This window comes from Sceloporus occidentalis, unplaced genomic scaffold (assembly GCF_023333645.1).
Source record: "Sceloporus occidentalis isolate IW3139 unplaced genomic scaffold, rSceOcc1.0.p SCAF_5, whole genome shotgun sequence".
NCBI lineage: Eukaryota > Metazoa > Chordata > Lepidosauria > Squamata > Phrynosomatidae > Sceloporus > Sceloporus occidentalis.
Window position 1 is genome coordinate 17,861,263 of NW_028316985.1, and position 14,288 is coordinate 17,875,550.

Genomic DNA, 14,288 nt, shown 5'->3' on the forward strand with positions numbered 1-14,288 from the left:
ATGGCTCTGGGCTGCCTGGTGCCCGCGAGCAGAGCGGCGCTGAGAGAGTGGCGGCGGGTGATCCTTCCGCCGGCGGAGGCGAAGGCCGGGCGCCTCTCCTTCTTCCAGCAGCAGAGCAGCCCTGGGAGGCTCCCGGGGAGGAGGGGCTGCGGCGGGGCTCCGGAGGTGAGAGACGCCCCTCGGCCGCCTCCCCAGCGCTGCCGCCCTTTGCTCCTTCCCTCGCGGTGGACTTTGGCAGAGAAGGCTCAATGTCTCACAAGACTACACTTCCCAGAATCCCTTGGCACTGAGCCAGGGCAGTTAAAGCGCTCCAACGGCATTATTTCTAGTGTAGAATAGAATATACTTTATTACGGTCAAAGACCAGCTTAAAAGAAACAAAACAACAACAACAACATTATTTCCTCTGTGTATATTAGATATATATATATATATATATATAATTAATATGGTCTATACAGTATATATATATATATATATATAGATTATTAAATATGTAATATATATGTAATATATATAATACATGTTTGTGTGTATATATATATATATATATATATGTATATATATATATACATAGAGAGAGAGAGAGAGAGAGAGAGAGAGAGTGAGTGAGTGAGTTTTGGACCACAGATATAGATGAAGGCTGCATGGCTGCATCTGCACTGCAGGAATAATCCAGTTTGGACACACTTTTAACTGCAGTGGCTCCTGGGAAGTGTAGTTTGTTGTGGCCCCAGAGCTCTCTGAGAGAGAAGGCTGAAGGTCACCAAAATTATGATCCCCAGAATCCCCGAGCATTGAGCCAGAGTGGTTAAAGCAGTCTCAAACTGGATTATTTCTGCAGTGTGTATTTTGGACCCTGTTGACAGACCCTCCAGCCCTGGTTGTTGAGGTTGTTGTGGTTGTTGTTGTGTGCCTTCAAGATGACTAAACTAAAATAGTTACATTTTGGCCATATCATGACTCATCAGGGTCGCCATATATCAGAAAGGCATGATTCGCGAGGAGAAAGGGCTTGCTAGCCAAAGAGTATTGTTGTTGTTTTGTGCCTTGAAATCCTTTCTGACCTATGGCGACCCTGAGGGAACCTCTATCGTGGGGCAGGTTTCTTGAGAGGGTTTTTTTGCCATGGCCGCCTTCTGAGGCTGAGAGAGCGTGGCTTGCCCAGGGTCACCCAGTGGGTTTCCATGGCAGATCTGCAATTTGAACCCTGGTCTCCAGAGTCCTAGTCCAATGCTCAAATCACTACACTGGTTCTTACGCATTCACACACACACACACACATGCATTTTACATGGGTTATTTATAGCTATATTACATATACTGTATTATATCATGTTGTTTTGTTGTTGTTGTTGTTGTTGTGTATCTTTAAGTCATCGATGAATTATGGTGACCTTAAGGCAAACCTATCATGGGGTTTTCTTGGCAGGATTTGTCCTGAGGCTGAGAGGGTGTGACTTGCTCAGTGTCACCCAGTGGGTTTCATGGCTGAGCTGGGAATCGAATCCTGGTCTCCAAATCCAGCGCACAATCCACTATGCCACACTTAACAGAGACTGCAGATCAAGGCTGAAATTCTCCCAGTATTTCACATTCAGGCCTGCGACCTGTTTGATTCAATCCATCCATCTGGCATGTGATCTTCTTCTCTTTCTGCGGCCTTCTACTTTTCCCAGCATTATTGTCTTATCCAATGATTCATGATGTGGCCAAAGTACAACAGCCTCAGTTTAATCATCTTGGCTTTCCAGGGAGAGTTCAAGCTTGATCTGTTCAAGGACCCATTTGTTTGTCTTTTTGGCTGTCCTCCCTATTCTCAGCATTCTTCTCCAGCTCCACATATCAGATGAATTGGGTTTTTCCCCAATTGGCTTTCTCTAATGAAGCTTTGTTGTTGTCAACTGTTTTCAAGTCAGCCTCAACTCATGGCAACCCTGTTCATGAGACATCTCCAAGCCCCTCTATCCTCCACTGCTCTGCTTAGGTCCTGCAAATTCAAGCCGATGACTTCTCTGTTCGAGTCTATCCATGGTCTTCCTCTCTTTCTGCTGCCTTCTACCTTTGCTAGTATTATTGTCTTTTCCAGTGATTCATGCTTTCTCATTATGTTGCCAAAGTACAATCTCAGTTTAATCATCTTGGCTTCCAGGGAGATTTCAGGTTTGATCTACAGTCTCTGTTAAGCTGATGGTCAGCTGCATCAAACTTGAAAGAGTAGAAAAGTGCATACAGTTTAAAATACAGTTTAAAAATACATAGCATTGGTCTGTGGTCTAGAGCAGTATTCTAGTCTTGCTGCAAAAATAACAGATTTCTTAAAAATATTAACAAATTCTAATGAAGAGTAACAAAAACTTGCTTTGTGTTAGCACACCTTGCATACCCCTGTAGTTTGGGGTATCCCTGTTTCTTATCTCATTTCTGGAGACAGTAGGTCAGGTTCCCAGCAGAAAGGGAGTGTGACCTGAGGCGTGTACACATCCAGACAATCAGAGCTGAGAATTGGACTTTCATTCCTCCAAGTCATCTGCATTTCCTCTAGCAACCTGAAACAAAGGATTTTATTGCACTTAAAGCACTAAGTCAACATCCTTGCTTACTGCCTGTTGTGTTCCCAGCCCATCTTCCCTGTCCATCCATCCAAGGGATATCCTGATTTTGTCACACTAAAATTAAAGCCACCAACCAGTCCGGAATCCCATTGTCGATTCCTGGGAAAGGACATCCAGGCTTTGTTATCTTGCAAGATAGCCCACCACTTGGGGCTAGATTTCAGTTATAAATATTGGTCCCACGAATGTAATTTCTTCATGCTCACAGCATGTGTTCAGTTGTCCCAGACTGGGAAGGCCGCAGAGGATTCAGTGGGTTCAGACAGCTATTCTATGAAAATCATTTGCTGAGTTTGCTTATTACTGTTACACATGATATCACAGACAGCCTCTCTCCATACAATGCCAAGGTAATAGTTTTTTGTGGGTTTTTCGGGCTACATGGCCATGTTCTGGAAGAGTTTATTCCTGACGTTTCGCCAGTATCTGACTGGTATCTTCAGAGCATGCTATCATGGAAGTGAGTGGGGTATATATACAGCTTCATTTATATACCACTTCATACTGAATTAACTAAGCGGTCTACAACTGTAAACTAATTGCTCCCAACAAGCTGGGTATTCATTTTAGCAACCTCAGAAGGATGCACGCTTGAGTTGAGCTTGAGCCCCAGGGCTGGTATTGAACTCGCAACGTTATGGTTTTAAGTGAGTGGCTGCGGTACAGGCATTTAACCACTGCGCCACCATATACTGTGTGACCCTTGGTTGAGAGGAATTGATTTACATGTTAATCTGTGTGTTGGGCTGTTGGTGACTGGCAAGGCCTCAGGGCCTTGTCAAGGTAATGTTTCTAGGGTCCATTGTCATATCTGAGCAGACCTTTGTCACTTACTACCCCATAGCTGTGGACCAGTTTGCCTCAAGGGATGAGAATATGTACCCCATTCCTGGCCTTTAAAAAGCTTATTTCATGATATTCGATTATCGTTTGAGAGTACTTTCTGAAGCTGCTATAGCTTTATATTGTTTGAGCATAATGCTTTAGTTTAATATGTCTAGGTTCAAGCTTGCATGCTGTCTTGAGGATATGTTAAGTGGGATGAAAAAATGTTAAACCAATGATCGGAAAAAGCCAATTTGTAGCTGTTTATTTTTTCATAGAAGCAGATAGTCCCTTTACCTCAGGAGTGAGAATTGTGCAACCCTCCAGGTGTTGTTGAACTGCAACTCACAGCATTTCCCAACCTTGGCTATGCTTGTTTGGGACCTGCACATCAACAGCATCTGGAGGGCTATTCAATTCCCACTCCTGCTTCAGAGCTATTAATGTGTTTTCTGAAAAAGCAGCATTGCATGGTCCAATTTTTAAATATTCTTTGCCCACTGCAGACAACTTCTCCCTCTTTTGGATTTCTCTTTGATATCGATGGAGTCCTTTTACGGGGACGACTAGTCATTCCTGCTGCTAAGAAGGCCTTTGAGAAACTGACAGATGCCAAAGGCCAGTTCCGTGTACCAGTTGCCTTTGTAACCAATGCTGGGAACTGCTCTCGGGACAACAAGGCTGAGGAACTCTCTGAAGCACTCGGATTTAAGGTAATGAATGAGGAGACCTCTGTTATATTGGGTCACTGGCTGGTGGATTTCTCTGTGAAACTTTAATTCTACACCTGCTCTACAGATGTCATTTTTTATTGTCTTACGTTTTGCTCTTCCAGAAAGAAATGCTTTGTCCTTTGCTTGTAGAGCCTTCCCAAACTATTTGTTAAAGTACAGTTGCTCCCCTTTCATTGTATACCAATCTGTGGTGCTGGATATATTATTTACTTCCTGCATAGGATGGTGTATACTTAAAAATAAAATACAGTCTCCTCTCTGTTCTGCAGACTTGAAGTCTGTGTCCCTCGTTCCTTTCCGGGTGGCAAACGGAGGGGGACAAAATAGGGGGCATGCCTACAGGGGCACACCGCCATTCAAGCCAGTTGGGCTTGAATATAAGTGATTTTCCATTTTTGTGAGGGGTGTGTGGAACGGATCCCCCGCGAAAATGGAGGGGCAACTGTAATTCTGTTATTAGTTAGTAGATTCCTTGTGATGGTTTCTATATAGAATGAGGATACATAAGTGTCATAATTTGTGACATTTTCTGTGATGAAACATATAGTTGTTTTAGCAGTTAAGAGAAACACTTAATAGATTTTCTATGTAATCATTTCTAATGAGATTTTTTTTTTTTTTTTTTTTTTTTTTTAGAAATAGCATCTGGGAGGAGAAAATCCAAATTTGTGGGGGTTCCTTCTTAAATTTCATTGCATTTTAACGCATGATTAGATGCTCATGGCATCTTATTTGTCTGCAAATCCTTGATATAATGCAGACCTCTGTCATTAGTGCAAATTAAGAGTCGGGATGGAAGAAAACAATCAATTAACTGGAATCCTGGAAAGGATCATTGTGTAACAGATGATTGTTCTGAGTAACAGTGCCTCTTAAAATTAAATGCTCAGAGCAGCATTTGTTCTAGTGTAATATAATAACTCCTAAGTTCTTTGAGCATCTGTTCAAAATAGAGTTATGCGTAAGTCTTTTTCAAGCATTGTTTATTGACACATGTTTTATCACCTGATAACTGAAGTAATGGCTTTTGGTACATGAATCAACCCATTACTGATCAGCAATATATAAAGAGCTCTCTAATTATTTGTCATCACTTAGGCTTCATCCACACTGCAGGAAAAATGCAGTTTGACACCACTTTACTACAGCTCAATGCCATGGAATTCTGGGAACTGTTGTTTGTTGCCAGAGAAGCTCTCTGACAGAAAAGACGAAATGTTTCACCAAACTACAATTCACAGAATTTTATAGCATTGAGCTATGGCATTTAAGGTGGATTCAGACTACTTTATTTCTGCAGTGCAGATGCAGCATCAGAAGGCTGTGTCATAGATGGAGTTCACTCATTCATTAATAATTAGATAATTGTCATTTGTGTGAGAGCTTTACCTCAGTGTGTGAGATGGACTGGATGTATCTCTGCATGTGAGTCATATTTCCAGCCTGTTGTCTATTTCCTGTGAACCAGGAAAAATAATATCTATTAACATGTCTCTGCTTAATCTGATTTCCAAACTATCATAGAGGTATCTAAGAGAAAAAGGACAAGGGCTTGAATTCCTGTGAGATTATTATAATATTGGCTGACATCCTGTTAGGAATTTACAGCATCGTGAACCAGTTTAAGATTGCACAATTTAGAATTGCAGCATTGTACAGCGGTTGTATTCCCAAGAGGGGAGTGTGGTTGTAGGTGTGCCATTTGGACTTGCAGAAGCAGAGGAAGGACCATGGCCATGGTTGGAACCTGCAACAGTGCGACAGTTTGCAGGACAGGCTGCTCTTGCAAAACAATGAACACAACACAGGGAGCAACAGTCCCTGACAGAACTACAAGGCACTGGTAATCTAGAACAGAGGGCAATGGAAAGTCATGGGTGAGCTGTGCCTGGCTGAAAAAAATGTGTCCATCTTTTGTGGTACTCCCTTGTGCAACAGGAGATTTAGCACAGTGCTTTGTTATGCATCATTACAATTTTCCTCACGGGGTTGTTATCATGTCAGTAACAGAGCTCTAGCATTGTAAAGTTATGCATCATAACCTGTGGTTATTGTCATTTATAGCAGTAGTAGGAGTGGTTTGTGCATTAAAATGCTGAGCACGGGAATATTGGATGTAAAAAGGTATGCCATCTCTCCTGTTGACTGTCTCTTTTCCCCCCAGGTGTCTCCTGAATGGGTGATTCTCTCCCATAGCCCTCTGCGTCTTTTCCATCAATTCCATGACAAATGTATGCTTGTGTGTGGACAAGGACCTGTGGAGGAGAATGCCAGAAAGTATCCTTTGCTGCCTTCAGATTTTCTCCCCATCCCTTTTTACACCTTCCCTAGCAGTGTTTTAAGAGATACTGCTGTGTATTGAAAGGAATGATAGACAGAATAAGGAAATTTGGTCTCAGATCCCCCAATAACTCTTTGTTTGCTAATAAGTTGAAATTTGGTCCACAGGTTGTTAGAAGTGTGGTCCACAGGTTGATAGAAGTGTTTCTAACAGTGAAACAAATGTTACTGTTATTACTACTGCTGCTCACAAGAAAAGACAACTTAGAGCAAGAAGAACTATGTGTGTATATTTGAGTTAGGCCTAAGTGCCTTGAAGGCACCAGATCCTGTCTGATCTTGAAAGCTGAGTAGGACCAGGCCTGGTTAGTACTCAGATGGGAGACTACCATAGAATACCAGATGGTCTAGGCTATATTTCAAAGGAAGGCCTTCTCTTGAGTATTCCTTGCCAAAAAACAAACAAACAAACAAAAACCTTATGAAACTCATGTAGTCACCATAAACCAACAAGCAACTTGACAACATACACAAAGATACACACACACAGTTGGGCTGTGGGAATCCTATTGCCACAGCACACATTTTGAATATGCCTTGGGTTGGGGTTTCTAGTAGTAGATATCTAAATTTGAGAGCCCAGAAGGTGGGGAAGTTTGAATGTTGAGTCTAATAGGGACAGCCAAGTGCAAACATATACACAGCAGGGTAGCAGTAATTTTGGTTCAGTTGTTATTTCTCAGCCTAGCCTGCGAGAGGTAAAATGGGGTAGGAAAAACCATGTGTAGTCCCTTGAGTTCCTCAAAGGAAAGGTTGGGGTACATTTGAAATTAATTTTAAAAATACCTTATGCCACTCTTTAATTTTTTAGGTTCAAAAAATATGATTGTTGCTATACAACAGGATTTTTCACGGTTATCTCTTAACACTTCACTTTCTTTAAAAAGCACAGCCATTTTCTTCCTTGACCATCTAAAATAGCCTGGGATTCCAGCACGTTGTTACAATTGAAGGTGTGAGGAAGGCATTTCCTTTGCTGGATATGGTTGATCAAAGTCGGAGGCCAAAAGAGCTGGCAAGTACCGTATTAACATGACAAAACATGATCAATTGAAAGCATGTATTTAAGTCTTTCTATTAATTGCACATGTAATTAGTTGACTATAGGGTTAGCTTTTGTTAAGTACAGCAGACATTTCATCATGATACACACCCAGGACCTCACATGAAACTTGCTATAATTGTATCTGTCTTCATGTACAAAATGGAGTAGTCCTTTGGTTACCTACAGGTTAAAGAGTCAAAGTTCTGCAACCCTGGAAATTAAAATTTAAAAAGTCAAATAGATAGAATAAAAAGATTGGGAAAAACTTTTCCAAAGGCTCTGTCCTTAAAAAAACCACACAAACCAACTATCTATGGCCCCATGTAGCCCTTATGCCACTAAATTTGCATGCCAAGCATCATGAATTGTTCTTGGAAAAACTTTGGTTTGTTTTGACATTGCAAAATGACTATCTCTCTTTTTGCTATTTTGACAGCCTCCTCCAACCACTGACTTCCCCATCATAGAAGGCAAGTGATCTTTCCTTCCCTCTGTAAGAGTGTTTTATTGTAATGCTCCTGAAATAACACTTTCCTAAGTGCTTGATAAATATCAAGGGTTTGGGGCAAAGAGAAAGTTAATGTACCAATAGGTGCATTAAAATATGCAGAACTGTGTGTTTGGTACTTCAGGATATTCAAAATGTATTGTATTATAATGGATTATTGATGAAACTTCTATACACTCAGAGGTTTTGAGAGAGAACTGTAGTGTCACGGACTTATATTGGGAAATGTTGTTTAATTTATTGATTGTATTGCAGTGTATAAGGGGGCAGAGAATGACTGACAATTAGTGTTTTTAGTTTAAGGAGTTATCACACTACACTCTCAAAGTGTTGTTCTCCCATTTTAACTGCTGTGGCTGCCTCCTGTTGCATTCTGGAGTGAGGCTTAAGACCTCTATGTCTGAATATTCTAAATGCCCTCCCTAAACTGCAAATCCCACTTCAACATCTGTAAATAAAGAATTGTTTTTGTTCTTATATACCTTTGGTCTCCAGGAATGCTATCTGTGTAACAGGTTGAATCTGTGATGGCAGCATTAAATATAGAAGAATGGTGTCCATTCAGAATATAAGTGGCATAGATTCTCATAAGAGCCCTGAGAGCATATAGATGGTCCCCACAGTTGGTGACACACAAGGGGAACCGGAGCAAGTCCTTACATTGTGGCAGAGGTGGGGATCAGGGAAGGCCCTCACTCTTAGTGAACATCATGCAGAATTGCACATCTGGAGGGTTAAAATGTAGACACCCCACATTTGGCCACAGTAGTAGGATTTCCTGAAAGGAACCTCCACATTTGGTGGCAAGGGGGAATTTCTAGAGAAGAAACCCTCACATTTGTTGGGATACGAGCTTGGATAACCTCACATTTGGTGGCAGCTGCAGGACTGGCTAAAGGGAGAACCCCACTATTATTATTATTATTATTATTATTATTATTTGTATTCCGCTTTTTCACAAAGGAATAAAGCGGATTCCAATGGTATAATTAAAACATCAAACAATTAAAAATTACAATTTAAAAACACCAAAACTCCAACCCTCCCCTCAATCATAAAAACAGTGATCAACCCATAAAAAGAGATTAAACATCCAAATTTAAAACTGTCCAATAGGAATACACTAAAATTTCAGGCAGATTAGCGCAAGAAATGAGGGGGGGATGGGGGGATGGTATCAATCAATTTTGATATCAGAACAATAGAGGTATAATTAGAGGGGGGAGGCAAGTATAATGGATCTAACCTAGTCTGGAAAGGCCTGCCAGAAGAGATCCGTCTTAATAGCCTTTTTAAAGGCTTCCAAGGTGGTAATATGGCGGATCTCATCCGGCAGGTCGTCCCAGAGCCTGGGAGCGGCTGATGAGAAGGTCCTCTAGGTCACCGCTGAAAGTCTGGCCTTTTTAGGTTGTAGCAGATTCTTCCCAGAGGACCGAAGTGTGCGGGGTGGATTGTATGGAAGTAGGCACTCCCGCAAGTAGTCAGGACCCAAACCATGTAGGGCTTTAAAGGTTAGAACCAACACCTTGTACCTTGCCCGGAAACTGATAGGCAGCCAGTGGAGGGATTTTAGAACCGGTATAATATGGGCAGTTCTGGATGTGCCTGTGACCATCCTGGCTGCCATATTTTGTACCAATTGAAGTTTTGGAACTTGGCACGAGAGTAGTCCCATCTAGAGCGTGTTACAGAAGTCGAGTCGAGAGGTTACACAAGCACATTTTTCATCAGGATAGAGGTGTTGAATAGTATCTTAGAATACAGAACCTGTATTTTCTGATTACATGATGCGTCCACAGGCATATATTAAAAAGAAAGGCTCTCCTCACTGAGTTTGACAGTTCTTCGTATAAACCGAAGAAGTGAAAGGATACCAATATAAAGAAAAAATAACAACATGATGAATGTGTGCTAAATAATTATGGGAAGGATGGAAGAGATGACTTGAGTGTGTTATGCTACCATTTTGTCTATTGGCTCTCACATTATGATTCTACTTTAATTGCTACAGGTTCCATTCTGTGGGATTCTGGGATTAGCAGTTGAAGGAGGGATATTCAGAATTCTCAGAGAGCTCTAGTGCCTCACCAAACTACAAACTCCCAGATGCCACAGGGTACAGTCATGGCAGCTAAAGTGGAATCTTAATGCTGTAACAATGTAGTGTGAAAGGGATCTAAGTAAACCACACTGCAATTGGCCAAGGCATTGTGCTGTACAATACATAGGCATACATTGTTTTAAATTTCCCTGCTTTTTCACTCTCTAGGGATAATTCTCTTGGGGGAGCCAGTCCGGTGGGAGACGTGTCTGCAGCTGATTATTGATATACTCCTTAGCAGTGGGAATCTGGGAGCGGAGCTTGCCACGGTGCCGTATCCACATCTACCTATCTTGGCCTGCAACATGGATCTCTTGTGGATGGCAGAAGCAAAAATGCCAAGGTGATGTGATGTGAATGTCATGTTGCAGGGTGACAACCTAGAGGGCCTCCCAATTTTGGGACTACAAATCCCATCAGCCCAACACAGTGTATCCAGTGGGTGGTGAGAGATTATGGGAGTTATAATTTTAGAGAGAGCTGTACCGATTTGTATCAATATAAAAAGGAGCCTCATAACATCTTAAAGACTACTGTATATACTCATGTATAAGTCTAGAAATTTTAGTAAAAAATCAACCTAAAAAACCTAGGTCAGTTTATTCACGGGTCAGTATAATTATTGCACCTTAGTTCTTATCATAAAAAGGAGCCCCCCCTTCTCTGAGTGGCAAAAGGTGAGTGCTTAGTCTGTAATTTTGACCCCAAAACCTACCTTTGACATGCGTGAGGTTGACCTATACACAAGCATATATGGTAAACAGTTTATTTTACAATAAGCTTTCATTGAATGTAGCAGAGAAGTGAGCTGGAATCCATGAAAGTATATTCAGAAATAAACTGCTTAATCTTTAAGGTGCCACCAGCCTTCTTTTTTGCATGGGAATTGTAGTCCAGCAATATGTGAACAGCCACAAGATGCTCACTTCTGTTGTCTGGAGATCTCTTGCTTGCCATTTGTTATAAATCCTGTCCCCTCCCCAATCTGAACCATTCATAGCAAACCTCTTGGAGAATATATTCTTTTCCCAGTTGTCTTGGCTGAGTCAAAAGTCTAACTGCTATCTAGCTTTCTATTCCTGCAGAAATATGCAAAGAGATCGTACAACATGTTTGAGACTGTGTAAAGGCTTTCGTAGACTTGATCGGACCAAGTCTATGAAAGCTCACGCTACAACTTCTTTCACACAGTTAGTCTCAAAGATGCTGCAAGACTTTGTGCGTACTGATATTCCAGAGTAACAGAGCTATGTCTTTGAATTCTTTCCTGTTAAGATTATCCTTCCTAGTTCATCTAGTTGTGAATCCAATATCAAACAGCTGCCAAATGTCAGAAGCAGCAAACTGCTAGAGATATTAGTGAAAATATGCAATCAAAAGGAAAATCAAACATCATTGTTGCCAGGTCTCCAGAACAGCAACAGGAGACAGTCAAAATTAATGATGTGCAGGATTGACAATAATGAAATAGCTATCAACAATTGAAATAATTGAAATAGCACTTGAAAGAATTGATTTCAGTTAAATTCGGACATTATCACACCAGCCTCATGTCTCGTGGCAATTGTGTTATGAAAGGAAACAGGAACATAATCACTTTCAAAACATTTCTTACCACGCCTCTCTTCATGTGAATGTACTGCTTTGAAATCCTTTCCCCAGTGTGATAAATCTCTTTGCTGCAGTTCCAGCATTACAGCAGTCAGTGTCATGCATGGGAGGACCTGATTCTCCCCCTCTCTCCTGTTCCCACTTGCTGTGCCAAAGCAGGCTAACTCTATGTCTGTTGGTGTTAAAATAAATATATTTTTAATTTTTCTCTGTTTGCATAATTATGGCAAAATGATTAATTTTTTAAAAAATTTTAATAGCTCTGCCATAAGTACAAAAACAAAGCAAAGATAAAAATAAAATACTGGCACAAAGTCTTTGGGGGAGAAAGCAAAAGGAGAAAGATAAAAATAAATCCTATAATAGGGACTGGAATGAAACACCAAGCTCCTTCCTGCCTTTAACTTTTCAAAAAAGCAGAATTGAGCGAACCAACCTCTCACAAAAGGAGATTATAGCACTACACTTGTTGCTATTCCACTTTAATTGCTCTGGCTGCGATCTGGAATTGGTAGTTCAGTGAGGCCTAAGACCTCTCTGGCTGAACATTCTAAATGCCCCACTCTAAACTGCAAATCCCAGAATGCAACAGGAGGCAACCAGAGGAGTGAAAGTGGAATAGCAACGCTTTAAGAGTGTAGTGTGATAATCTCCAATGATTCAGATCCCTCTTCAGTCATGGAGACCTACTGGGTGACCTTGGGCATGCCACACTCTCTCAGCCTCAGAAGATGACAATGCCAAACCTATCTGAGAAACATGCCAAGAAAACCCCATGATACCTTCGCCTCAGAAATGACTTGAAGGCACACAACAACAACAAAGTTTTTTATTTCAAAGCAGCAGAGCACGTAGTTAACAAGGGGTCATTCAACAGCAATCATAGATTATTTTACAACCCAGTCCTGTCCGTACTGATGCAGTTTAAAAGAACTGAGCAAACATCTACAATTATTACTTGGCACCTGGGTAATTCATCCAGCATTGCCAAATGATGACTTCTTATGTTCTTCTTAGCACATGTAATGGTGTCCCCCCCCCCACTTCTCCTATCCTGGTTAGATTTGGCCATGGCACCTTCCTTGTGTGCTTAGAGAATATCTACAAGAAAATGACTGGCAAGGACCTGAAGTATGAAGCTCTGATAGGGAAGCCCAGCACAGTTACCTACCGCTATGCTGAACATGTCATCAAACAGCAAATGGAGAGTTGTGGCTGGACATCCCCTCTTCGCCAACTGTATGCTGTGGGGTAAGACACCTTTCTTCCTTTATGCTTGTGATGTCATGAACTTTTTATGGAAAATGTCATTTTATGTATTAGATATTATGGTAATAATGTAGAGATCTGGAAGTTGGGGGTGAGAGTAAAATGATGGGAGTGAGTGGTAATAGGTGGAATGTCTGAGGGATTTGAACGAGGCCGGTAGATGTCATTGATGAATGACAGTTCGTATAGTGAAGCAGGGAGATTGTAGGTTTGACTGTTGAGTGAATGAATAAGAATTAGGGTTGAGAGAGTCAGCCAAGTTTAGAAATTAATTTAGGAGTCTAAATTACCTAGGAGAAGACTGTGAGTGAGAGTGAACTATTTGTTTAGAATATATTAAATAATTAATCTTTCTTCTTATACTAAACTGCTATTGATAAAGTATTGTTTTAATACTATACTCTTTTGGCCTCTGGGAATACTAAATATATAAAGATGGGGTTCAAACATAGTGTCTGTGGTGGTAGCAGTGAATAAAGAGGTGTGATATGATAGCCCTGTTTAAGTATTTGGAGGGGTGTCATATTAAGGATGGAACAAACTTGTTTTCTGCTGCTCCAGAGAATAGGGTGTGGAAAAATGGAAGTAATCGACAGAAAAAGAGATTCTACCTAAACATTAGAAAGAACTTCCTGACAGTAAGAGCTGTTTGACAGTGGAACGCACTCCCTCGGAGAGCGGTGGAGTCTTCTTCTTTGGAGGTCTTTAAACCAAAACTGGATGGCTATCTGTCAGAGGTGCTTTGATTGTGAGTTCCTGCATGGCAGGGGAGTTGGACTGGAAGCACTTCTGGTCTCTTCCAACTCTATGATTCTATAATCCAGTGGGAATAGAAGTTGTGTAATAGCTCACACAGATGTCTTGAGGACATCTACAAGGTCCCGATAGTTGGTGGTCACACAGGTGGAACAGGAGGAAGTCTTTGTACAGTATTGGTGTCTTAGGTGGAGACAAGGGAAAGCCCCAACTCTTGGTGATTGCAGTGAGGTTTGTGGTAGTCTTCACAGTGGCAGTGGAGGCTTCATACATGGTGGAAAAGTAGTGGGATAAAGAGACTGAAGTCTCACAATGCTGCTTTAATCATCTTGGAGATGAGGGTAGAAATGGTAGAAATGGTAGAAATAAATAAGCAGATCAATGAATAAGTAATTCCTCATGCTGGAAATAAGTTCTTGATTGTAACAGCTAAGTACCAGCATGGAGGAGGAGGAGGAGGAGGAGGAGGAGGAAAAGGTTAATG

The 14,288-nt window shown here is 41.2% G+C and overlaps 1 protein-coding gene across 1 annotated transcript in view; it reads left to right on the forward strand.

The window, feature by feature from the left end:
- The window catches only part of HDHD5 (haloacid dehalogenase like hydrolase domain containing 5), a 17,018-nt gene continuing 2,730 nt past the window's right edge, over positions 1 to 14,288 (forward strand). The window contains exons 1-7 of the mRNA XM_089527744.1: positions 1 to 165; positions 3,947 to 4,153; positions 6,339 to 6,451; positions 7,436 to 7,529; positions 7,996 to 8,029; positions 10,337 to 10,511; positions 12,842 to 13,030. Of these exons, the coding sequence (XP_089383870.1) occupies positions 1 to 165; positions 3,947 to 4,153; positions 6,339 to 6,451; positions 7,436 to 7,529; positions 7,996 to 8,029; positions 10,337 to 10,511; positions 12,842 to 13,030 (977 nt within the window). The remainder of the gene's footprint in view (positions 166 to 3,946; positions 4,154 to 6,338; positions 6,452 to 7,435; positions 7,530 to 7,995; positions 8,030 to 10,336; positions 10,512 to 12,841; positions 13,031 to 14,288) is intronic.